Genomic DNA, 25,773 nt, shown 5'->3' with positions numbered 1-25,773 from the left:
CCATTCCCACCCCACCACTGGCTGCCCCCCCCCAATGCCCAGTTGCCTTCCACCGCTCTCTTGCTTTCTTGCCCTCCTCCTCCCTCTGCTTCCCCAGCTTCCTTCCCATCATTGGCTGCCTCCCATCCACAATGCCCCCTCCTCTTTTGCCTCCCCCCCAACTCCTCCTTTCTCAGTCCTGCATAACCCCCAAATGGAGAGTACACCTCTGAAAGCGACACCAGCAACTCCAGATGCAGGAAGTGCAACAGGGCACAGCCCCCTGCAGAGAACGGACTGGAGGGGACAATCCCCCCTATGCAACCTCCTCCTGTCACCTGAGGTCGTAACAAAGTTTTATCAACGAAGCCCCATAGCTGTCTGCCCGTCACTACTGACATGCCTACTGTCGAGGTGGGTTGCAGGGGTGTTAATACAGGGGTCCCTCGAGAAGCAACTGCCTTTGGTGTGGGGCAGCCGTTCCCATGGAGAAGGAAGAGACAGATGACCTTATGTGTGCCTGGAACTGGAGTCCCTGACCAGGGTAGTGATCCCTGGCAGCGTGGGCAGAGTCTGTGCCTTGGAGTCCCACGCTGCTCTCTACAGCAGTGCCATGAGGTGGGATATGGAGCGGAGGGGCTTTCTCACCTGTCATGGTCAGCACTCCGGAACCGTGGCAGGATCTGGCGGAAACTGCTGGTCCGGTCCAGTTTGGGCTGGCTCTTTGTCCGTTTGATGGAGCTCTTCAAACGCCGGCTCAGGAAGCCCTGCTGTGGGTAGGGGATAGACAGAGTGAGATGGTGAGGGGGCACTGAGGGAGCCAGGACTCCTGGGTTTTAGTGCCAACTTGGGAAAGGAGTGGGAGCTAGTGGGTTTAGGGGGGTGGAGTGGGAGCCAGGACTCAGGGGTTCTATCCCCGGCTCTGGGAGAAGAGTGAGAGCTCCCCTGCTCTAACCACTTAACTCTACTACCCTCTCAGAGAACCCACGCACCTGGGGGGCAGTGAGCATGAACGTGTATGTGTGCACGTGTGCGCCTGTCAGAGCCTCTGAGCGTCAGTCCTTCTGTCAGTGAGTGTGAATCTGGGGGGTTTGAATCAGTGAGTAGAAGTGCCCGTTTGAGTGCAGACCCATGTGTCAGTGTGAGGGTGACTGCGCGTCTCCATGTGTGTCAGGGCAGGGGAGGTCTCTCACCGAGGGCCGGAATGGGGGTGCCGGGGGCGCGTCCATGTTGATGCTGTATTGCTTCCCTGCAGGGACACTCTTCCTCCGGGAGCGGCTCACGTGGTGTTCTGAAAACAGAGTGTGGGGGAGAGATCTGGTTACTGGGGGGAGAGGTGGGGTCAGAATTCCACCACGGGGTGCCCCAGCCCTGCCCACCCTGCAAGGGTAACAACCAAGACCCTGAAGGGAATCCCACTATCCTACTCAGCACTACACCCAGCTCAAGGACTCTGCCCTACAGGCCATGCCAGCTCTGATCCAGCATCAGGGCAGGGGACTCGCTGGCTCAGGGGGCGGGAAATGGGGCATGGGGCCTTTCCTCTCTAGGGGGTGCTGGCTCCAATCTGGCCCCAGGGGAGGGAACTGACTGGCTCAGGGGGTAGGCCATGGGGCACGGGGCCTGTCCCCTCTAAGGGCCATCGGCTCTAATCCAGCCCCAATGATGGAGACTGACTGGGGGAGAGGATGAGCCCACCCTGCAGCCTTGGAAACCCAGATATTGGGAGCAAGCTGCATGTGATAGCTGGGGGCAGCACATCTTCTGCCAGCATCAAAGCAGAGACACCCCCCATCCATATGGGAGTCTGGCAGCCAAGCCTCCTGCATTCTGGGGTGGGGGAGGCTGAGACTGGGAACCAAGGTGCCTGGGTTCTCTCCATGCTCTATAGCTGCATGCGGCTTCCCCTCTTGCATGAGGTCACCAGAGAACGGGGGGCATCCCCAGGGGTGGTGATGGGAGTTCAGCTAGGGCTCCACTCCCCACAGTCAGGGAAGCAGGTGGTGGTGGGAAGTGGGGGAGCCCCCCAATTCCGCTCAGTATCTGTGGCCACTACATCGCTGATGAAGGTGCAGGAGTCTCCTGGTATGCGGAGGATCACAAGCACCATGCGGAGACAGAGACAGCCCAGTGCCCCAACTTTACTCACGCCACACAGAGACCGGCACTGTGACCCCCCCAATATGAACAGACACCCCCAACATGCTTCCCAGCCCCCACACTGCCCTCCCAGAGTGAGTGATAGAATCCCACAGGCCTGACGCCCACCGCTGTAACCTACTAGAAGAACAGATAAAACACCCTGAACCTGCCCCCTTTCACCTCCATCAGCTGGGTGCGAGCACCAACCCTGCCTGCTCCCCACTATGTGTTACAAGTTTGAGGGGACTCAGCCTAGTTCTGGTCAGGCCAGCTGGCTTCATCCCTGGGCCAGACTCCACACAACCTGTCCTCAGCCTCAGCAGCTGCTGCCCAGGGGCTGAGACTCCTCACGTCCCCCAGCACTGCAGTAATGAGAGTGGGACAGGTCAGCTCATTAATACTCAGGCGGGGAAGCCGGGAGAGCAGGGAGTATGAGAGAAGGCAGAATTGCATCAGGGCATATTGGCAGGGGTGAGAGTCAGGGCAAGGATATGATTCCCAGGCTGGATGCTCTCAGGGTTGGTGTGTAATCCGGGGGGGCTGGGCATGTTTATTGGGGGGGTATACTCTCAGGGAGGCTCAGTGAAGGTGTTGGGGGTATGCACCATGGGTGGGGGGCTCAGTGGGAATGTTGGGGGCATGATCCCATGGGTAGGGGGCTCAGTGAGGGTGTTTGAGGTATGATCCTTTAGGTGGGAAGGTCAGTGGGGTTCTTGGGGGTATGCACCCTTGGGTGGGAGGTCTCAGTGGGGTTATGATCCCATGGGTGGGGGGCTCAGTGGAGGTGTTGGGGGTTGAGGTGATTCATCAGGGGTCACTCGACCCTCTCAGTTAGTGCTGGCCTCACAGCAGCACTACGGGCCTGCGCTGCAGGGAGCGAGGCTGGGGCAGTAGGGGGCTCTCCCCAGGCAGTCAGGGCTCCCCATTGCCCCAGTGCGGCACTAGGGGCTGCGTTGCAGGGAGCGCAGCAGGGGCCAGTAGGGGGCTCTGCCTGAGCAGTCAGGGCTCCCCATTGCCCCAGGGCAGCCCTAGGGGCTGGGCTGCAGGGGGCGGGGGGCAGCAGGGGGCTCTGCCCGGGCAGTCAGGGCTCCCCATTGCCCCAGGGCGGTGCTAGGGGCTGGGCTGCAGGGAGGTGGGTAGTGGGTCTTTTCCTCCCAGTCTTGGTCCAGTGCACAGGTGAACTAGTTCTGCATCCCCTGGAGCAGGATTGGCTGTCCTCTGCAGTGTTACTATGTGGCAATTTCCTGGCTGACATGCTCTGCCCCAGAGGTGGCCGCATTTGTGGGGGCAGAGGAGTAGCCTCACATGCTGTTAGTAAAGGGCTCCCCTCGGGCTGAAAGGGTTCAACTGGGAGCTGGGAACATGCCAGCTGTGCTAGCTCAATGCAGCCTCCCCCGCTCCGGCTCCCCCAGCCCCTCTGCCTTTGCTGTGAAATGCCCTTGGTTACAGGCAGCCCAGCCAGAGCCTGCTCCTCCCCCCAGCAGGTCTCCATGGAAAACACCCTGCCATTTCCCATCCATGATGCCTCATTAACAGGGAGTGGTAGCAGCACTTGGAGGGGGATGCAGCTGTTCCCCAGCAACTCTACACAGCCAACATAGTAGGATCCCTTGCCCAGGGCTGAGATGCAGCCGCCTCTGGGGTGGGGCGCGGGGGCTGTTTATAAAGGGCTCCCTTACCTGGGGCTAAGATTCATCTGCCTCTGGGGTGGGGCCTGGGCGCTGTTTATACAGGGATCCCATACCTAGTGCTAAGATGCAGCTGCCTCTGGGGTGGGGCCTAGGTGCTGTTTATACAGGGATCCCTTGCATGGTGCTGAGATGCAGCCATGTCTAGGGTGGGGCATGGGGGATATGCCTGGGATGCCAGGAGGTAATTAGAGTTCAGGAGGGGCCTGCGAGGACCGGGGCCAACAGGTCCCTTAGACACGGCTGTCACTAGTGACAAGTTTTACCAACTTTGCAGATTAAAGTTGCACAGTTGCTCACCCAATATCTGGGTCCTGCCAGGCAGCGAATTCCCCAGGGCTGGGGCACACAGGCAACCCCATGCCCAGGGATGGGAGAGAATATCCAACACCAGACACAAGTCCAGGACTGTGGAGCCCTGGGTTCAGTTTCTGGCTCTGCCACAGACTGCCTGTGTGACCCTGGGCCAGTCACTAAGCCTCAGTCCCTATCTGTGACACACCCGTAAAGGCCCTGCCCTGCCACACAGGGGGTGTTGGGATCAATCCATTCTGGACTGCGAGGCAATAGGGGGCAGGTTAGTCCCTAAGAGAGAGAGAGCAATGCCTGGGAGAGAACCCATGAGTCCTGACTCCTAGGTGTGCATTAACTCCATCTCTGCCTGATTTTGGGGACAGGAACACTGGGGGCTACCAGGGTCCCCAGTTGGTTTCAGCGTCTCCCCCTGGGGAGAGCCGTCCCTCCTCCCACAGCCTCAGTACTGGGGCCCTTGCTGTGTGTGTGGCTGGCATCTTCCCACAGTCCAGCGCCCTGATCCTAGTTCCCTGTCAGGCTCCATGTGCAGGGGCTGCCCACCCCCACTCGGGGGACAATCATGCCAGGAGCTGCCCGCGTCCTACTTTCCCTGCTCAGTGACTCATGCAAGTGATTGATCCAGGCATGGAGCAGGGTGGCTGCTGACATCGGGGTCACCGACGCACACACATTCCTCATGCCTGACTCGCCTCAAACCTGAAGCCCCAGGAGCCCTTTGTAGCCATCAAATGCTGCAGAGCTTTTGTAGCTGCCTCTTAAAATAAACTAGAAAGGTGTGGGGGGATGTGGGATCAAACTGAGGGGCATCGGCAGGGCTGGGACAGCAGGGGCTGTGGGTCAGGATTGAGGGATGTGGGCAGAGTGGAGGGCACCCAGGCTGGGGCAGCAGGTGGCTGCGGGTTGGGATTGAGGACATGGGCAAAATGGAAGGGACCCAGGATGGGACAGCAGGTTGCTGTGGGTCAGGATTGAGGGATGTGGGCAGAGCAGAGTGGGCCCAGGCTGGGACAGCAGGTGGATGGGTCGGGATTGAGGGATATGGGCAGAGCAGAGGGGGCCCAGGCTGGGACAGCAGGGGGCTGTGGGTCAGGATTGAGGGATGTGGACAGAGTGGAGGGGACCCAGGCTGGGACAGCAGGTCGGGACTGAGGGATGTGGACAGAGCAGAAGGGGCCCAGGCTGCGGGTCAGGATTGAGGAATATGGGCAGAACAGACGGGATCCTTGCTGGGAAAGCTGGGGGCTGCAGGTCAGGATTAAGGGGCACTGGCTATGGGGTGGGAGAACGCCCTTGTCAGGGCTGTGGGACATCAGCAGGACTGTGGGAGGGAGACGGTACGTCTTCTAGGGCTAACTCAACAATATTCTTGTATAAGGATATTTTCCTGGTGCTCTGTGACCTAGCTCCCCACTCCTTACTAGGTCAGTATTCTGGGAGGAAGCCTAGCTGGCACCGGAGCGTGTCCGTCAGGAAGTGGCCCTGACAGAGTGACAGCTGATTGACGGACAAGCAGGCTGGGAGGCTGCAGAAGCATGTGAGCAGAATGAGAACCAAAGGGGAACAATTAGCGTCAAAGAGACACTCACTCCAGTTAATCCTTCATCTCCCATAACACTACCACCGAGGACCCTCCTGCCCCCAGAGACCGAAATCCCCCCACATCCATCCCCAGAGATGGCTCACGCTCTGTCCATCCCCAGACAGATCTACCATCCATCCCTCCAAACACACCATATGTACCCATCTGTCTAGCAAAGACATAGCTAGAGCCCTGATTGTCCATCATCCCTCAAGAAATGTCTGTCCATCATCATACTTCCTGTTCCCCACACATACAGGCCAAGCCATTGACCTAAGCACTCATCCTTCCACAACATCCATCCATCCTTATATGCACCATTCTATCCATTCATCCCTCCAACACCATCTATCTCCATGCACACCCTCTATTCTTCACCATGCACTTGTCTTCACACCCATCTACCTATCCGTACATTCATCCCCGTACACCCCTCCAACACCATCTATCTCCATGCACACCCCTTCATCCGTCACCATGCACTCTCCTTCACACACATCTACCTGTTCCTTCAAATCCAGCCAACTTTCTATCCCTCACCACCCTACACACCTGTCAATATGATCTCTGTATCTGTGTCTGGTTTCACCCTTCTATCCATCCATCCCGACACACACCTCTGCATCCATCCATCCCTTCTGGCACCCCTCCCTCACACCATCTACCTGCACAGCACTCCAGCCCCTCCGCCACCACTGTCATTCCCAGCTGTCCAGCCACCCCAACACCACTGAAATCTGACCCTTCAGTCCCCTTACTCCCAGGTCTGATCCATCCACATGAAGCCAGTAGCAGGATGGGGAGGTGAGGGGAATATTTTCCAGATTAGAGCCTTGTCCCTCTCTCCAGACCCTCAGCTTCCCTTCGCTCTGCCACCCCATCCAGTGCACCCTAAACTGCTGTGTGCTCCCCCCACCCCCGATGCAGAGATAAGGCTTTCCATAACCTTAGAAGGGAGACAAGCGTGACAAGGTAAAACCTGCTCACCCACACCAGACCAGACACGTCCCTTCCCATCTTCCCTCTGACTCCTGGGATCCTGGCTTTAAGGAGCACCCCTGTGGGATGGCAGCATCCCCATCACTGCCACCCTGCAGACAGCCTCGGCCAGCACTCACTCCCCAGACCACTGCATAGCTGCATGGAGAGGAGACCGATTCCAGCTGGCTTTGCATGGGGCTCCCCGTCTCTCTTCACCACCCTAACGAGGCAGGGACAGAGTTAAGGAGTACAAGCCTCTGTGAACTTAGAGCAGCCCTTGCACAGCACAAGCACTGGTAAGAGGCTCATTCAGTGGCCTTTGCAACACCCGGTGGGGCAGACACAGAAAATCCCAAGAGGGGCAGGGGGCATGACGGGAGGCAGGGCACAGAGATGAATTGGGGTGGGAAGCAGCAGGGAGGGTACACCCCTGGGTTACACTACAGACCCGCGCTGGCCTGACAACCCCCCCAAACAGTGAAGCTGCCTGAGACTGCAGAAGAGCTTGGGACACTAACTCTGAACCCTACAGAGGGTGAGTGGACAGTCTGGGGAACTATTTTGCAGCTGAGCCAGGATTGGGCAATGCTAGCCACGCTGGTGGGGCTCCCCTTCTCAGAGCCATGCTCCCCAAACTCTCTTCCAGCACCTATGACCCCCAGCAGGCAGCTCCAATTCCACCCAACAAGTGCCGACATCCTTATAGGGCAGCCCCACTCTAGAGTATGGGCTGGGCAGCCACACTCCATCCTGCCCAGTCTGGATCCCTGCCACCCAGCCTGGCAGCCCAGAACCCTGTGGCCTAGTACAGCCACAGCCTCCCTCCTCAATTCCGCTACCGACTCCACACCCAGCACGGAAATGCAGCTGCCTCTGGGGTGGGATTCAGGGGCTGGGCATACAGTGATCCCTCAAAAGGCAGACAACTCTGATGTGGGACAGGAAAGATGCTGAACAGCTACACAGCTGGAACAGTAACCAAAAGCTCACCTCAAAGAGAAAAGCAACAGGAATTGTAAGGAATCTCCAGGATGAAACAGAGCATGTCCCTCAGCACTGCCTGCCATGGGGAGCGCCCCTCTATGAACCCTGCCCCCACCCCACTTTCTGCAGCACAGTAGGGCAAGCACTGACAATGAGGGAGGAGCATCCCTCCTCCTAGCTTTCCAGGGAGCTCTCCCTGCTGCAGGCTCCCCTGACATGGCCCTGTCCAGGCTCCCCCTGCCCAGACCAGCTGCTATCCTTGCTACCTCACCCACACCTGCCCTGGAGAAGAGCCCAGGCTCCCAGCCAGCGCTGCTTTTGGACCCACATCCCCCCACACCCCACTCTATGGCTAGCAGCGCTGCACCACCTCTGGACATGTGGCCTGCTCCAGCCCCCACCCCACATTGCAGCAGCTATACCCAGATCCACAACCACACACAACCCTACACAACCCCGCCCCACAACCGTAACCCTATACACGGACACAACGCCACAACCAGATGCACACCCCCATGCAGAAAGGCAACCCCCCCAACCCTGTATGAACCACACACAGAGAGACAACCCACAACTCTATACATTCTACACACAGACACACAAGCAGAGGCATAACTAAGCACACTCACAACTGTATACTCTCTCTTTCACATGCATACACACACACAGTAACAGAGACACAACACTATACACACAAGATACAATTATATTCAGGCATATATATCCTAGACACACGGGGACACACACACAGCAGTCGTAGAAGTGGCCACTTCAGCCAAGCCAGAAGTAGAAAGGAGATATGAATGGGGTGAGTGGGCCTCACACACACCTCCACATCCCCAGAGGGAGAGAAACAAGCCAAAATACACAGGCACACACTTGTGCACTCACACACTGAGAGAACCCTATTGACACGCAATCACACATGCAGACACACATAATCACACTGACAGTTAATCGTACACAACCCTACATACACCCACACAGAAATACAGAGACAGACACAATTTTACCATCCCAGAAGAAGAGAGACATACAGACACACAACCTTTACGTACACACTGAAATGGTAACACACTTGCATGCACACACAACCCAATATGCACTCACCAGCATGTACTTGAACACACAACTCTCCAAACACACACAGACACAAGCACAGAGAACCCTACACACACAGGGACAAGCCCACAGACACAAAGTAGCACACACTGACTGCCAGACTCACACACACGCACTGACAGATGCACACGCTGGCTGACAGCCACAATTACACAATCTTGCACATGCTGATATGGCCGCGGACACACGCAGCTTGGCCACACTCTCTGACACAATCACACAATCCCCTCACTTGCACACAGATACAATTGCAGTCCTCTCCTCATACACTGTCACCAGCAGGGGCACACACAACCTGACACACACAATGACACAAGCTGCAGCCTGACACGGACACACACACCCTTGCACACATATGCACGCTGACACACGCACCCTTGCACAAGCCACCCCCACACACAGTCGCCCCCCCCGCAAGGACGCGCTGCGCGCGGCCCCAGCTGCAGCCTCCCACGCCGCGCCCCGCGGCCCGACCGCCGCTCACCTGGGCCCGGGCCGCCCTAGGCAGCCCCGCGCGGCCCGGCCCCATCGATCCGACGCGGCGCGGTGCGGGGCCCGCTCCTAGCGCCAGCCCCGGGCCCCGGCGGCCGGTGCGGCGCTGCGGCGCGCGCGGCTGGGCGGCTCCGGGCCGGGCTCGCTCCAGCATCCCGCACGCGCGCGCGCGTTGCTAGGAGACGGCTGCAGTTTCTCGCCGCCGCCACCTCGGGGCCTCGCGCCGCGCGCAAACGCGCAGCTCGTGGGCGGACGCGGGGTTAACCCTGCGGGCCGCGGGGGCGTGCGTGCGGGGCTGCCTCCCCCCCGCTCCCGCGCCGGACCGCGCGCACCCCCCGTAAACCGCCAGGGAGTCCCGCCCCTGCACAGCTTCCCCCCACGGGCCTGCCCTGCCGCCCCGCCGATCAATACAGTCCGCCCGGCCCTACCCCCCGGAGAGGCCCCGCCCCCGCGTGCACCCCCCCAACGGGCTCCTTGCCCCGCCCAGCGGAGAGTCCTGCCTCTCCCCCCCCACCGCGCGATCATAGTGCCCCGCCTCCTCCCGCGGTAGCGCCCCCACGGAGAGCCTGCCCCACACGCATCCCCCTACTGCCTCTCTCCCCCCCCCGAGAGTCCTGCTCCCGCTCATAGTGCCCCAAGGCACCTGCCCCCACCACAAGACACTGTCCTCTCATGCTCAGATCCCACCCCCAGAGAGGGCACCTGCTCCCCCACATTGCCCCCTCACCTTCCTGGCTCCCCACATCCTCCCACAGAAGGCACCTGTTCCCCATGCTATAGCCTCCATGCTCACTATCCCCCGCCCTTCTGCCCCCCCTCATGAGACTCGACCCCCACACTCATATTGCTCTCCACAGGCTTCCACCCCCTGCTGCATCCCCTCCACAAGGAGACCTCCCCACACACACAGCCCCTACAGAGACCTGCCCCCCTGCTCATATTGCCCCCCCAGAAGGCATCTGCCCCCATGCTCATATTCCCCCACTGCTATCACCACATGCAACCCTCCTCCTCAGAGAACGTCCCCGCCCCCCAAGACACCTGCAGCCCCTTCCCCTGCACTTACTCCCTAATGGAAAGCAGTCACCCCCCCCACTCACCCTCCCCCCATTCACTTCCCTCAAAGGAGGCGAGGTAGGGCCTCACACACATATCATCAGCGGCCCAAAGAAGCCACCCCTCTAATTGACAACAGCCACCAATCCCCACACCCCATGTTCAAATACACCCCTGCCCAACTCACCCGTTCCACCCTATCTGCTATGCCGTCACCCCAGGGCCCCAACTGTTAGGGGACCAGCCTGAAGGAACAGCACCGAGGGCTGGAGGAGGGAGTCAGGGGAGGGAAGATGGGGGTGGCTTAGGGGGACCAGGCAGAAGGTGGCACTGGGAGTGGGGGGCAGCATGACATGAGCTGGACAGGACCTATGCGGGGAACATAGGTGCAGCAGGCAGGGCAGGAGCTGGTCAGGGAAAATGGGGGGCACAACATAGAGGAAGGCAGTGACACTAGGGAACAGTCAGGGTGAGCACACAGTGGGGCAAGAGGTGGGGGTGACCTGGAGAACTGAAGCAGCAGTAGAGGGAAGTTCAGGGAGCCTTGGGGGGGCAGGGTAAGGGGGTGGGTGTGACAAGGGGGCTGTCAGGAGAGCTGTGGATAGAAGGGGGAGAGGTGCAGGAGGGAAATCCCAGCTGTTCCCTGGGTGAGTCCAATGGGATCCCACATATGTCCTAACCTTTTGTCTGAATCCTGACCCACCCATTCAATCCCACCCACAAACCATAACCATAACTCTCCCATTTATCACCCCAGCCATAATCCCACCCCCTCAACTTTAATCAGAACGTATAGCTTGTCTTCAGCCTGTCACCCTGACCCACCCTTAACCCAACTCTAAACTCGGCAGGCCCCACAGAAACCCTACCAGGCTACTTTAAACTGGTTCAGTGAGACCCAGCCTGCTATGTGCAGGGATGGTCGAAGAGCAGTTTCAAACTACCTGCAAGAGTTTAGTTTTGCACCACAAACTAAACTGTGGTTTTAAACCTGGTTTATAGCAGAAGCTGCCAAACCCAGTGTAAAATCCACTCAATTTAGGCCATGTCTTCACTACACACAAGGTGTGGTTTTACATCAAGCTTTCTCACTGTAAGATCCAAGTGGGGACAAGGCCCGGACACTTTTTAGCTGGCTGGAGCGAGGCATGGTCAGCCCTACATCCTCATGCCCTGGGTGCATCTTCACTTGGAAAAACTGCACTGTTAACTCAAGTTAGCTCGACATCTACCTAGCTCAGGCTAGGAGGGAGGATGTGAGCAGGTGTTGGCTAACAATCAACATCTTGGAAAAGCCTCTGCCTCTAAACACATATCAAACTAGGGACAAGGGGTAATCTCCATATAGGTGACAATCCTAGTGCAAACAGGATAAGTGCAGTTTCAATCTGTGTTAGCAAGCAGAGGTAACCAGGACCAGGGACACTGCAAAAAGCTGAGTTCTGAAATTAGCTAACCCAGGTTAGAACAACAGTGGATGGGGCAGCTCAGGTTTTAAGGTAGTGTAGCAGCTCGAGTTAAAGCTGCCAGAGAGACATGGTTGAACTTGCACTGAGAACCCATGTTAAAAGCCAAGGTGCCATGTCTTCACTGCTATTTGATCCCAGTGTAGCTAATTGGAGTTAAGAACACCCCTTTTTTGTTGTGCAAACACACTCTTAGGACTGGCTGGTGTACACTCTCCCAGAACTAGGCTACAACTGTCTGCTCCTAAGTTAGCTGAGGTAACACCCACCCATCCTCACCCGCACAGACATGGCCTTAGTGCAAACACTCCACAAAGATCTTCCAGGAGAGGAACATTTGCCCCTGGTCACAGTCCCTACGAGGTGGAGGTTACACGTGTTCAGCGTCTGCACCAGGATTCACCATCACGTTCATCTGCTTGAGTTAACTCGCAACCACTCAGGAGATGTTACAGCATGATCCAAACCTCTAGTGGGCCCTAAACTTTACCCTTCCCCCAAACTTACCCGTATCTGTGCCCCTAATGCCTAGACCTGTACAGATAACCCGCATCCCCCAACTCCTTACCGTAGTCCAGAACCTTCGCCCCTAAATTAATTCCCTGCTTTTAAACCTTAACCCCAACTCTTACCCCATAACTCCTATCCCTACCCACCTGAACCTTAACCCTAACTCCTCACCCCTCATCTGTAATACCTACCATAGCCAATGACTCACCCCTAACCCTATCCCCTCCATCTGAACCCAAATCCCTGCCCCTGTGCCCTCACCCTAACTTCTCCCCTACCTCTCACCCACCAATCCCCAGCTCCACGGCTGCTCCAAGCAATACTCCTCCCTGGTGTGTGCAGGAGACCCAGGCATCTGCAGCAGGGTCTGGGGATGCTGGGCGGAGGACAGGCCTGCAGGGACATGCTGACTGAGGGAATGGAGTAGGGGGAAAAACAGCCTTGAGAATGGAGGAGAGATTGGCAGAGATGAGCGATCCCAAAGGAAAGAGCTGGGCCAAGCCAGCCACAGATGGCTCAGCCCTAGAGCTCTGGAGGGTTCCATGATCAGCAGGGTTACAAGCTGGATGGGAGCGATCCCCTCAATGCTGCAAGGAACCAGGGGGGGACGGGGGCACTTTCCACTGGCAGTCAGTGCTGATCCTACCGCAGCACTAGGGGCCCTGTGTGCGGGGTAGGGGGCAGAGTGTGGCAGGAGCACTGTACTCTAGGGGGCAGAGGAGTCAGTAGGGGGCGCTGTGCTGCATGGCACAGGGGGCTCAGCAGGGGGAGCTCTCCCCTGGCAGTTAGTGCTGATCCCAGTGCAGCGCTGCAGAGAGAGGGAGGGTGTGTAATAGGGGGCACTGTGCTGCGTGGCACCTGGGGGCTCAGCAGGGGGTACCAGGCTGTGGGACACCGGGGGGGGGTGTCATCAGGGGGCACTAGGAGAGTTCAGCAGGGGGTACCGGGGTGCAGAGAGTGAGAGTGTAGCAGGTGCCAGGCTGCGTGGTGCTGAGGGGCTCAGCAGGGGGTGCTGGGTGTGGGACACTGAGGGGGTTCAGCAGGGGGTGCTAGGCTGCAGAGAGTGAGTGCAATAGGTGGTGCTGTGGGGCACTGGGGGTGTGGGGCACTGGGGGCACCGGGCTGTGAGGCACCAGGAGGGGCTCAGCTGAGAGCGCCGGGCTGTGTGGCGCCAGGTGGGAGGCTCACCGGGGGGCGCCAGGCTGCAAGACACAGGATGGGTGCTGGGCTGTTTCATCCCCACAGCAGCGAGGCTGCGTCACCTCCCTTCATCTCTCCTTGGGGTTTCCATGGAAACCTTTTAAGCCAACTTCTCAGGGAGACAAATTTCTTTTTTTAAATGCTGAGAGGAAAGGGGGGAGGGGGTATGTTAGTGTGTATGGGGCTCTGGGGCGGGGGAGAGCCTGGGGAGGGGAGGGGAGGGGGAAGCTGAGGAGTCAGGGGGGCAGACACAGGACACCAGTCTGACTCCTCCATATTCCCTTCCCCCTCACACTGCTCTGAAGGGCCGTGGGATCTAGTGGGTTAGAACTGGGGGTGAGGTGAGGTGGGGGGCTGGGAGCCAGGACTCCTGGGTTCTATCTCCAGCTCTAGGAAGGGAGTAGGGGCTAGGGGATTAGCGCAGGGGGGCTGGGAGCCAGGACTCCTGTGTTCTATCCAGGGCCAGCTCCAGGGTTTTTGCCACCCCAAGCAGCAAAAAAAAAAAAAAAAAAGCCGCAATCGCAATCAGCTCTACACCGCCGCTTCAGTCTTCAGTGGCTGGTCCTTCGCTCGGAGTGGGAGTGAGAGTGAGGGACCTGCCGCCGAAGAGCCAGACGTGCCGCCCCTCTCCATTGGCTGCCCCAAGCACCTGCTTGCTGGGCTGGTGCCTGGAGCCAGCCTTGGTTGTGGGAGCGAGCCGGGCAGCGGGGTGCCTGCCTGCGCCACCTGGGGGCAGGGAATCTCACAGCGCTGCAGGCCAGGATTTCTGCCAGAGGGGTTCCCCTAGCAACTGTAGCCAAGCACCCATGCGTGGCTGCAACTCAGTTGAGTGGCTTATTATGGGATGGTTCTTCTTGCCTCCTTGGCATGGCACCAGACAGCATTTCTGGGGGGACACCCATTGGAATGTAGCAGGCTGCAGAAACTGGGAGTGGAGACCCCAATCCCCCCATACCAGCCAGCATCCCCCTCCATAATCCTCCCCACACAGACACCTCTCATTTCCTCCCTCCCCATACAGAGACATCCCAACCCACCCCACACCAGCTAACCTCACCCTCTTATATCCCTGCATGCCATGAGTCCCCCATCCCCCACAACCTGTCCAACACCCCTTCCCTCATACAGAGAACCCCCCCACTCCATCTCACACCAGTCACCACCTCCTCCCAATACCCTCGTACAAAGACCCCCCAATCTCCCCACAGCCAATGCCACCCAGCACCCCCTTCCCCCATACAGAGCTCTCCCTCTCCAACCCCACCCTATCTCCCACTCCAGGCAGGGAGTTTAGGTTGGGCACTCACAGCCTACAGCATGGGAAATGCAGGGACAGTTTTTCTGGGGGAAGCAAAAAGGCCCAGTGGAACATACCCTGGGGGCAAGGGAGGGGTGGGTTCACCCAGATGGAGGCACTGGGTTAAAGTGAGTACAGCGGGGATAGACCTAATCTCCCACCAACTGCCCTATCTCAAACCTGTCTTGTTCTGAGAGCAGCAGCTCCACCCAGTGGGGACCAAGAGATGCTGCATATTCAACTTGCCCCTGCCCTTACTGTATAAAGAGGGACCCAGTGCACCTGACCTCATGCCCCTCCCAGAATCCAGGAGTGTCTCTGAATTACTGGATCTACCAAGGGTCTGCTGATAGATTTTCTAGTGAATTTCCCCTCCAAAATTGGTTTAATCGCAGGATTTTCTAGGCCTGAGGACCATGGAGGTATGTTTCACTGAGATTCCCTGGGGATCAGGTGCTATGGCTCATGTTTCACAATAGGAGCTACTGGGATTCAGGCACTATGGGCCTGCTTCACGTTAGGATCTACAGAGAATTAATGTTCCCTTATGGGATCTGTTGGGCTCAGTGTCAGAGCACATCACAGTGGGATCAAGTAGGGCCATGTGTCTGTGTGATCTTGGGGTCATTAAGTGCCACAGGGCATGTCTCTGTGGAATCTCATGGGCACCAGATGCAGAGGGGAGAGAGTCCTTGGGATCACATGCCACAGAGCACACTGGCTATGGGATCTAGTGGGGCTCATGAGGGAAGTGTCTGTTGGATCTTGTGGGGACAGGAGACTGCAAGGCACGTGTACCTGTAAGATCAGAGGATCAGGCACTGCGGGGGGTCACTTGGGAACTGGGTACTGCAAGGTGAATGTTTTTGTGGGATCTAGGTGATATTTGCTGTAGAATCTATTGGGAGCAGGCATTCTGGGGTGCATGTCTCTGGGGATTTACTGGGAATCAGGCACCACAGAGCAGGTTGGTGGCGAGATCTAGTTGGATCATTAGCCAAGTATATGCGGGATCTATTTATGGAATATGTGTCCGGGGGATTGTTTGGGATCGGACATTAATTTCTGCATTTGCATAGGGAATGGGTGCCAGGGGTGTGAGGAGTAGTCACTGTGGACTATGCGCATCTGTGGGAGCTACTTGGAATTGGGTGCCATGGGGCACGTGTCCCTGCAGGATCAAGTGGGTTCATCCCTGTAGGGTGCTGGCTGGCCATGCCGTACTGTAGCCTGTCCCAGTCCCCACTCACCCCACGCCACGACCCCGACTTCTTCACTTCATGCAGTGCCGCAAGCCCCACTTCTCCACCCTATGGCCCCCCAGTCCCCGCCCCACGCTGAGACTCCCTCACTTCTCCACCCTGTGCAGTGCCCCCCAGTCCCCACCCCATGCTGAGACCCCCCCAACCTCCAGTGCCTGCCCCCTGCTGTACCGTGCTCAGGTCGCCCCTCCACAGGGACGCTGACTGTGCGGCGCAGCAGCTTGGTCCGGCAGGGTTCGCTTCGCCGTTCCCTCATCAGCAACGGGTGGATCTGGAGATGGGGAGGGGGAGGGGAGAGACGAGGGTTAGTGCTGCATGGGGGCATCCCCTCTTTAACTTCCAACACCCCAGCCTCTGGGTCCCTGCCTCCCCCGTTGCCCCCCAGCTGCCTGTGTCAGGGCAGGAGTGCACAAAGCAACAATTGTCAACCCCTGAGGCTGTCACAGGTATGGCTTTATCCTGCATGGGGGGGACCCAGCCGGGGGATGGTACAGCATTACCCCAGGGGACCAAGAGGGAGCAGGCTGCCTAGCACCCCAGCACCAGGACTGCAGCCTCCCCCAAGATGGGCTCAGAAGAAGCCCTGCTCCAAGCTCAGGGCCAGGGGACACTGCATCATATTCTAGGGAGACCTCTCAGCTGGGGCAAATCTGGGACCAGGAGCGAAGTGAGAGCTCTGAGTGAGGGGAAAAGCGGGGGGGTGGAGAAATCGCTCTGTGCTTGAGAGACAGGGGAGGTGGTGCTCCAAGAGGGAAGGGATCTCTGCTCTGGGTGGGTGGGGGGTCCCTCTGGGGTCCCCACAAGCTCCATGCTCCCCCTCAGCTGTATGTCCTGTCCTATCCCTGCATGTCTCACCTCGTCCTCGTCTAGCATAAGCAGCTGGTTTCCAGAGATGATGCAGAATCGTGGATTCCAGGCTGGGCGTTCGTAGGGAGAGTGCACGTAGGGCATGCGGTGCATGGGGGCTCCTCGCACATCTAGGGAAGGGGGAGAGGGGGTTAGAGGTGATGCAATGGGGAGTGGTGTCTTCCTGGGCAGACAGAACCCTCCTTCCCTCCCCACACACACCCCTCCCTCATTGCATGCACTCTTCCATCCATCTCATCCCAAGCACACCCATCCCACATCACTCCTGCCCTCCTCACCCATGGGCATGCTTCCATCCACCCCCCCAAACACATCCCTCCATCCATCCCCTTCACATCTCTCTCTCTCATTACCACGCTCCCCACCCACACTGTGGGGCTTCAGGGATGGAACTGACCCACTGGGCCAAGGTGAGGAATGACCAGGTCACAGCTGCACTCATGGCTGGGCTCCGCTGCCCTCCCATACCCAACTTTCAGCCCAGCCCAGCAGGACCAGACCTCAGAGCTCTGTCTAACCCTGTCTTCTCCACCTCTTCGCTCCCAGCCTAGTGTCCCGATTTCTCCCATTAGCCCAAGTCTAGCCACCCCCAGTCCCACTGCAGCTGGGCCATAGCCCCAGGAAGGACTGTCCTAGGATAACCTCACGATAGATGTTCTCTCCCAGTCCCCAGTCACTGGGGTCAGCTCACGCTCTGAAGCAGTAGGGTTTTGACACCCCCCCTCCTGTTTCAATAACTCTGCCCATGGAACCAACAATCCGCACAGGAAGATGCTGAAGACCCCAGAACAGCACCTAAAACAGTGGTTCTCAAACTTTTGTACTGGTGACCCCTTTCACATAGCAAGACTCTGTGTGCGACCCCCTTAATACATTAAAAACACCTTTTTACATATTTAACACCATTATAAATGCTGGAGACAAAGTGGGGTTTGGGGTGGAGGCTGGCAGCTCAGGACCGCCCCCATGTAATAGCCTCGTGACCCACTGAGGGGTCCAGACCCCCCGTTTGAGAACCCCTGACTTAGAACTTTGATATATCCTTCTCCAGAAAGGAGAAACCATAGATCATCCCCAAGCAGGGCCGGCTCCAGGGACCAATTTAGCAAGCAGGTGCTTGCGGCGGCCACTCCAGAGAGGGGTGGCACGTCCAGCTATTCAGCGGCAATTTGGCGGAGGGTCCCTCGCTCCTGCTCAGAGCGAAGGACCTCCCGCTGAATTGCCGCACATCACGATTGTGGCTTTTTTTTTTTTGGGCTGCTTGGGGCAGCAAAACCCCTGGAGTTGGCCCTGTCCCCAAGCCAGATTATGCCTCCCCCAGCCCCTGGCACAGAAAGTTCATCCCAGGCTAACCCTCCCACTCAACTCTTGCCAAGGGCTGGATCACTGGCCACAGACTGATTCAAAGGCAGTGAGCCCAGAAAGGACCAGACAGTCATGTAGTTTGACCTCCTGTCAAGCACAGCCAGAGAACGATGCCCTAGCACCCCTGTACTGACCCCAAGAACCTGAATCTGGCTAGAGCATCTCCCAGAGAGGATTGGATGCCTTTGGAGAGAGCGAGCCCATCCCCTCCCTTGCCTTAATCCCCCCGTTAAACAAACTGAGCCTTAGTTCCAACTGGAACGTATCTGGCTTCAGCTTCCAGCCAGTGATGGTTCTTCTCCTTTTCTCTGCTAGGTTAAAGAGTCCAGGTATTTCTGCCACGTGACGGCCCTTACACCCTGCAATCAAGTCACCTCTCAGCCGTCTTCCTTTGCTCAGCTGAAGAGATAATGCCTGGTTAGCCGCCCATGGTCTCCAGCCTTACAGGTTGGTTCTGTGGCCTCTCCCATTCTTCCACATCCTTTTACAGCATGCAGGCACTAGAACTGGCTGCAGTGCTCATCATCCGTCTCTTTAGTGCTGTCCGCAGAGGTAAGGTCACCTCCTCGTTTTGACAGGCTAGGATCATGCCATGGGATCATTCTGGGAGCTCATGTGGAGACTGGGTCTTAATATTGCCAATGCCAGGGGTTCAGAACCCACATGCCAGGGCCCCCCAAGTCATCCCATTGACTTAATATACCTAGCTTTATACATTTGGGGGTTTGATGTACTGCGCTGGTGTAAAGTACTTTACCCTGGGAGAACCAAGCCTACACCAGGGCGTTTGCCAGCATATCAATGTCAGCCAAAAATCCTCCTCCCCAATGCACAGAGCCAGGCCAGCAAAGCTGGAAGCACAGGTCAGTCTGGGTGATGCATCCATAATATACGGAAATATACCTATCTCATAGAACTGGAAGGGACCCTGAAAGGTCATTGAGTCCAGCCCCCTGCCTTCACTAGCAGGACCAAGTACTGATTTTGCTCTAGACCCCTAGGTGGCCCCCTCAAGGATTGAACTCACACTCCTGGGTATAGCAGGCCAATCGTCAAACCACTGAGCTATCCCTCCCTCCTATATGGCACCAGGCACACAAGGGTGCGGGTGTCAGTCCTGGCTGAGGCTTTGGGGTGCCGAGTGTGTTATGGTAGCAAGCAGCAGCTGCACGGGAAGCCCCATAACTCAAAGCAGGGGGGCGGCTCACGCTGGGGGGAAGCAGAGGACCCATCCCAAGCCCCAAGGGAAGCAAACTGAGCCAGGGGAATCTAGCACCACAGGCAGCATATAACTCTCCTGCCCCTCCGCAGGGGGCGACCCCTCTCCAGCACAGACTGGGGGAGCGGGGTCTGGAATCATGGCCTGCCCAAAACCACTCACAGGTGGGGTGGTGTTTGCAGGGAGAGGAGCAAAGGGCTTTTGCAGCACAGTGCTGCCACCCAGTGGACATAGATGGACATAGCACCTTTCTAGAGCCCTTTCCCTCCAAATACACACACACTTGCTAAGGAACTCAGCCGCGTACCTGCCCCAGGATCACACGGGGCAGGGGGGCTCCCCCTGAGAACAGCACATAGCCTATGGGAAGGGACACCACAAGTCCTGACTCCTCCCTACATACCACTTTGACTTTATCCCTGGCTAGAACCCAGGAGTCCTGGCTCCCAACCCCTGCTGCTATAAACAGCAGAACCCATGCCCCCTCCACCCCCCACGCAGCTGGGGAGAGGACCCATGAGTCCTGGCTCCCAGCTTTCTGCGGCTATCTTGTTAATCGCTGTGTAAACTTCGGGCAAAGCAGCTGCCACATCCTCCTCTGCAGCTGGTCACATAGCTTCCAATTAATCCTTTAGCAGCTTGGGAGAGGTCTGTGCTACATAGCTAGAAGGTTCAGATCCTGTTGGTGGCTCATGCAGGGTGGGAAGGGTAGGGGGAATAGTGTGCAAAGACATCATTCCAGACCATGTCAAACTCATAACACATTTGCACAGGGGGACCAAGAGAAGGCTGCATGGGATATATGAATCCTGGAAGTCCCCCCATTCCCAGTAGTGGACTTTGCAATCTGAACACTCCTTTTACCAAGGCAGATAGGGGGCTGGAGGAACGAGCATGTGGGGATGGATGGAAGGGTAAGTGTGGGGATGGACAGATGGCTAGAAGTGTAGAGGCAGAGAAGTATGCATGGGGAAGAATGGAGGGAAAGAAGCTTGTGCAGGGACAGAGGTCTGGGTCCAGGGAGGGTTGGGAACAAATGGGTGCATGAGGAGGGATGGTGGGTGGAAGACAATCAAGATCCTGCCCAAGTCAGCATGAGGAGGTTGCAATAACTACTATCCCCGCACTGACCTGGTAGTGTGGGAACGCCCAGGTGTGCTCACACTCCAATTCCTGCCTTTGTGTGCCTGGGATTGCTCATGTTTTGATTAAGGTGCACTGTGGGGCACTCACTGGCAACAGGCTAAGGGCTGGAAGTGGGGCTAGGGAGTGTACAGAGGGCAGAGGAACCCAACCCTAGGTCAGGCCTCAATTTCCTGAGAGCCTGCTCTTCCCAGGCCCTAGCGGGGAGGGGATTAGATGCCCAGAAACAGGGCAGGGCCAGACCAAGCCATTCTTCTCTTAGTCACCAGCTTGAAGCCACCCCTGGGCAGCAGGGCCCCACTCCTTAGTGCTTGGTGGGGCTCGGCTCTGGCTGCCGTGGCAGGCTCAGCCCTGTTTTGGCCTCATGGCAGGCTCAGTTGAGCACCCAGGACTGCCAGGGGCACAGCTAGAACTGCCCCACGACACCAGCCCTCAACCAACTGGAAGACGGTCGCACTGTGTGGGGCTGTTGGGCTGCAGAGGGATACAGAGTGCTGAACCCATACCATTCCACACAAAGCTGGATATTAATGATATGCAAATTATATGCAAATACACAATGCTTCCTTGCTTCCACTGACCTGCCTGCAAAAATGCAAATGAGCTCACCACATAATTTGCATAGAATAGCCAAGTATCCCAAGGACCTAGCCACTCCTAAAAGCTTTTATAGATCCAGACTAACACGGCTACCCCTCTGATACCTAAAAGCTGGTGTCCCTGTTAGGTCCTGGACCCTCCTCCATGGGGGGTGCTCACTCAGCACTGGGCCCCCCAGGCCCACATCTCCTGCTCCATCCCCTCAGAATCCCAGCACAGCCCTCTCCCCCTCCAGCCCTGGCATCGCAGTGTGGGCTGACTGTCCCATCAGATCTGAGTGTGCCTGGAGATCCGTGCTAGGAAGTGACAGCCCAGGGAGCATGTGAGAGGGTGGGAGCCTGGCAGAGAGAGAGAGAGAGAGGAGACACATCCCTCCTCCTCAAAGATACAGATATGGGCCCTTCCCCTGCCCCATTCCCCATCCCTAGACTTAACTGGGGAGAGGATACCCTACCTCTAAATGGGGAGGGTCCCCAAGTGCCCCCCCCCCCAGCACCACCTGCAGCTCACGACACTGCCACACTCTGGGGATTCAGTTCATGCCAGTCCCCCGCCCCAGGATGAGGGGGGAGGAGGAAGCATCCGCCAATGGGGTTACCTAGCAACCGCATCCCACCACCTCCACACATTGAGTGCAGGGAAGAGACCGTGGGGGGTATTTCATCCCAACATCCCCCAAAGCAGGGGTGAGCCCCCAGCTACTCCAGCCCCAGCCTCTCCCAGCAGGGGGCACTGTGGAGAGTGGGGCAGGGTGCTGGCTCGGGGGGAGTTCTCAGCTACTCCAGCCCCAGCCTCCCCCAGCAGGGGGTGCTGTGGAGAGTGGGGCAGGGTACTGGCTCGGGGGGAGCTCTCAGCTACTCCAGCCCCAGCCTCCTCCAGCAGGGGGTGCTGTGGAGAGTGGGGCAGGGTACTGGCTTGGGGGGAGTTCTCAGCTACTCCAGCCCCAGCCTCCCCCAGCAGGGGGCGCTGTGGAGAGTGGGGCAGGGCGTTGGCTGGGGCGGGGGAGCTCCTGGCTACTCCAGATCCAGCCTCTCCAAGCAGGGGGCGCTGTGGGGAGTAGGGAAGGGCGCTGGCTTGGGTGGGGAGCTTCTAACTACTTCAGTCCTGGCCTCTCCCAGCAGAGGGTGCTGTGGGGAGCAGGCATGGTAGGGCAGGTGCTATGTTTATTCCCTCATTAATATTTCTATTTTGGAGCCACAATAAATTAGCATAATAAATTATGGGGCAGTTGGGATGGGAGTCTCCACCTCCCACCAGGGTGTCCCCCCCCACCCCCCATGTCCCTCCTCAACCTCTCCCCAGCCCAGTGCTCCTGACCTGACCCGTAGCACAGCACCCTGCACTGACAGAGGGAGATTGTCCCCTACTCCATTCGGCAGCCCCAGTCATGCTAGCCATGGGGAGTTAATCCTAGCTTGCCCGGTGTCGCACCCCCGCCACCCTCCGGGCACTTGCGGGCCAGACATGGGGCACCATCTTGGTGAGAGTGTATGTGTACCTTGGCACAAGGAGGAAGAATGTGGGCCATAGGATCAGACAGAGGATGCGACACTCCCTCGGGCCCAGGAGCCCAAGCACGATGGGGAACAGGACGGGAGGGTGTTTGGACCCAGGGTCCGGTGACGAGCAGGAGTTTAAGAGCCAGGTGTCAGGGTGCAGAGGTTCTGTGGAAAGTATCCAGGACCATACATATGATGTCATGAGTGGCATGCAAACCCATCCCCCTGGTGCTTTCTGGGCCAGCTGGAAATTGGGTCACAAGGTCTCCTGGGGATTTGCACCAGTCTTCACATCAGGCCAGAACCCCTAAATGGGGCCAATGCCCATACCTCAGAGTGGGCCCTGACCATGAGCGATGGCACACTCCAGCAGGCCATGGGCTGGGAACACGAATGTGTGGGGAGAGATTGAGCTGCAGAGAACAACCCCAAGGCCTCCCTGTGATGCTAGACTCCATCAACCATCTGGATCCAGCCCTAAGAACCACAGCCAAACACAGGCGCACGTTCCCCAACCCTGGCGACAGGCATTCATGTTGCTGTTCCCACAGGCCACAGAGGTCCCCTCCCACTAACAGGCCTCGGAAGTGCCACCCACTACCTCTTACTGCTCCCCAAAACCCTTAGCTACCCCTACTGCACCCACAGGCCTGGGCAAGGAGCCTCACTACCCCCAAACCCTTAGCTACCCCTATGGCTCCCACAGGCCTGGGCAGTGTACCCACTACCCTCTACAGCCCCCCGATCCCCTTGCTGCCCCTACTGCCCCACAGGTAATGGGCTCCTTGCCCAGGCCCTCTACTGACCCCCGATCCCCTTGCTACCCCTACTGCCCCACAGGCCAGGGCAACGCACTCACTACCCTCTCCTGCCCTCTGAATCCCCTAGCTACCTCTATTGCCCCCACAGATCTAGACAGTGCATCCACTATCCTCTACTGCCCCCAGACCCCCTTGTTCCCCCCACAGCCCTGGACAATGGTCCCACCCACAGGCCTGAGGCAGTAACCCCCCCCCCCGCTACCCTCTACTACCCCTTGACCTGGTGAACAACAAGCAAGCTCTCCAGATAACCTCAGCACCTCCTCTGTCTCCCCCCACCCCCAACTGCTCCCAGATGTATCCTCTGCCCCCAACTATTCATCAACCCCAAGGTTCACCAGGTAACGCCCCCCACCCCACTCCTCCCTCAGAGTCCCACCACCTTCTTCATACCTGCCCTGGGCTACCCCCCACTCCACTTCCAACCCCAGATATTTCCTCTCACAGCTTCTTCAGACCCCACAGTCCCTGGACAGCCTCCCCACACATCCCCCTCCCCAGCTGAGCCTGACCCTCAAACCCCCCAGCCCAGATGAACTCTCCAAGCCCCCAATGACTACACTGTGAACCCTTAACTATTGTCTCCCTCATGTTCCACCCCACTGCCTACCTTCTCCCAACCCCACAGAGCCCCCTGCACCAACTCCAGAGCCAACTTCCTTTTGCCCTTCCCCATAGGCTCCATGAGTCCCAGACCCCACAGGTCCCAGGGTACCATCCAGTCTCCCCCACCTCCTGGCACCAACACCGCCATACCCTGTCACCCCCCTGACTTCACTGAGCCCAGAGCACACCCCAATGCCACCACCTCCTGCCCTAGACAACTGAACCCCAGACCTCACAGGCCCCAGGATACCATCCAGTGCCTCCCATCTTGCCTCTGACTCCCCACTGCCCCACAGGCCCTGGGGCAACCACCAGTGCTCTGTCCTGCCTCCCCACCAACCATGGGACAGCCCCTTCAGGAGAACCCTTCACTGTCTTGGATGGCCCCTCAAGCATACCTCCTGCCACCTTAAGATGAACTGGCATCCCTCACTGTTTCCCCAGGCCCCATGTGACCCCCTCATCTCTCATGCTGCATCCAGATGTTCCCCTCACCCACTCCTGAGCCCACAGGCCCTAGGTGACCCCCCCAAAGAGCCACCCCCAGTCCCGAGCCTGCAGGCCCTGCATGAAGCTCCCCACCCCGTGCTCTCCAGAGCCACAGGCCTCAGAGAAGTCCCTTTTATGCCTCTGCTACCTCTCCCAGGCAAACCCCATTCTCCCCCATTGCTCAAACCCCACAGACCCCCAGGACTCCACATACACACAATCATCCTCTTCTGCTCCCACAGGCCCCAGTCACCTCCCAGTGCCCCGCACCTGCCCCAGGTGAACCAGATTCTCCTCCCAGCCAGATGGACGCCCCACATCTCCCGCAGAACCCTGACCCTCCAGCCCATCCCAGGTGACCCCTCCCATTCCTGCCCAAGTTCCAGTGCCCTCTGTCCCAGATATGGTGCCCACTCTCTCGTTAACGCTGCTTGCCCCAGTTACCTCCCCCCATCTGCCCTGCTCCCGGTGAACCCCTTTGTCCCCTCCAATCTCACAGCCCTCCCCTGCCCCACTCCCAAGCCCAGACCCTGGAAGAACCCTTCAGTGCCTTCCTACCTGCCCTAGGTGAGCCTGCCTTTTCCCCCAGACCCCCTCAGTCTCCAGAACCCATAGGCCCCAGCTGTGCCCCCACTCAACCCCAGCTGAACGCACCCCATCCTTTACCTCGAAAGGGGACATAGGACATGGTTCCTTCAGCCGCTTGCTAGTCCCGGGCGCTTGTCATGGAGAGGTGAGGTTGGGGGGAGAGACGACGACCCAGGAGAAAGTGGGGTGGGGGGGAATCCCCAGAGTGAGGAGGAGAAGGGGGAAAAAGGGGTAGGGGGCAAGGACCTCGGGGGGATCCAGGGATGAGGACTTGAGCCGGGGAGCAGGGGTGGTTGGCGATCCGGGAGACAGGGGCGCAGGAGGTGCCAGGGGGAACAGGGGGTCGGGGTGCCAGGGGGACTAGGAAGAGTGCAAGGGGGTTGGAGGATCAGGGGATCGGGGTGCCGGGGGCCGAGGAAGAGTGGGGTGCAAGGGGATCGGGGAATAGGGGATTGAGGTGACCGGGGTGCGAGGGGGTCGGGGGACGGCAGCAGCAGCCGGGG

General features: G+C 58.2%; 1 protein-coding gene across 7 annotated transcripts in view; it reads right to left on the bottom strand.

Annotated features, from left to right (window-relative positions):
- Positions 1-25,598, bottom strand: part of SYNGAP1 (synaptic Ras GTPase activating protein 1) — a 48,731-nt gene extending 23,133 nt beyond the window's left edge. For all 7 annotated transcript variants that reach the window (XR_004374759.2, XM_075071511.1, XM_032788353.2 and 4 more), the window contains exons 1-5: positions 25,349-25,598; positions 16,929-17,050; positions 16,245-16,344; positions 1,173-1,270; positions 628-749 (exon numbers count right to left, since the gene is read on the bottom strand). Coding sequence is in view for 6 of the 7 variants with exons in the window: in XM_075071511.1 (XP_074927612.1) it covers positions 628-749; positions 1,173-1,270; positions 16,245-16,344; positions 16,929-17,050; positions 25,349-25,370 (464 nt within the window). In the remaining variant the exon portion in view is untranslated. The remainder of the gene's footprint in view (positions 1-627; positions 750-1,172; positions 1,271-16,244; positions 16,345-16,928; positions 17,051-25,348) is intronic.
- Between the last annotated feature and the right edge of the window lie 175 nt (positions 25,599-25,773).

Source organism: Chelonoidis abingdonii, chromosome 12 (genome assembly GCF_003597395.2).
Source record: "Chelonoidis abingdonii isolate Lonesome George chromosome 12, CheloAbing_2.0, whole genome shotgun sequence".
Taxonomy (NCBI): Eukaryota; Metazoa; Chordata; order Testudines; family Testudinidae; genus Chelonoidis; species Chelonoidis abingdonii.
Note: the sequence above shows the minus strand (reverse complement) of the source record. Positions and strands in the feature narration are given on the sequence as shown.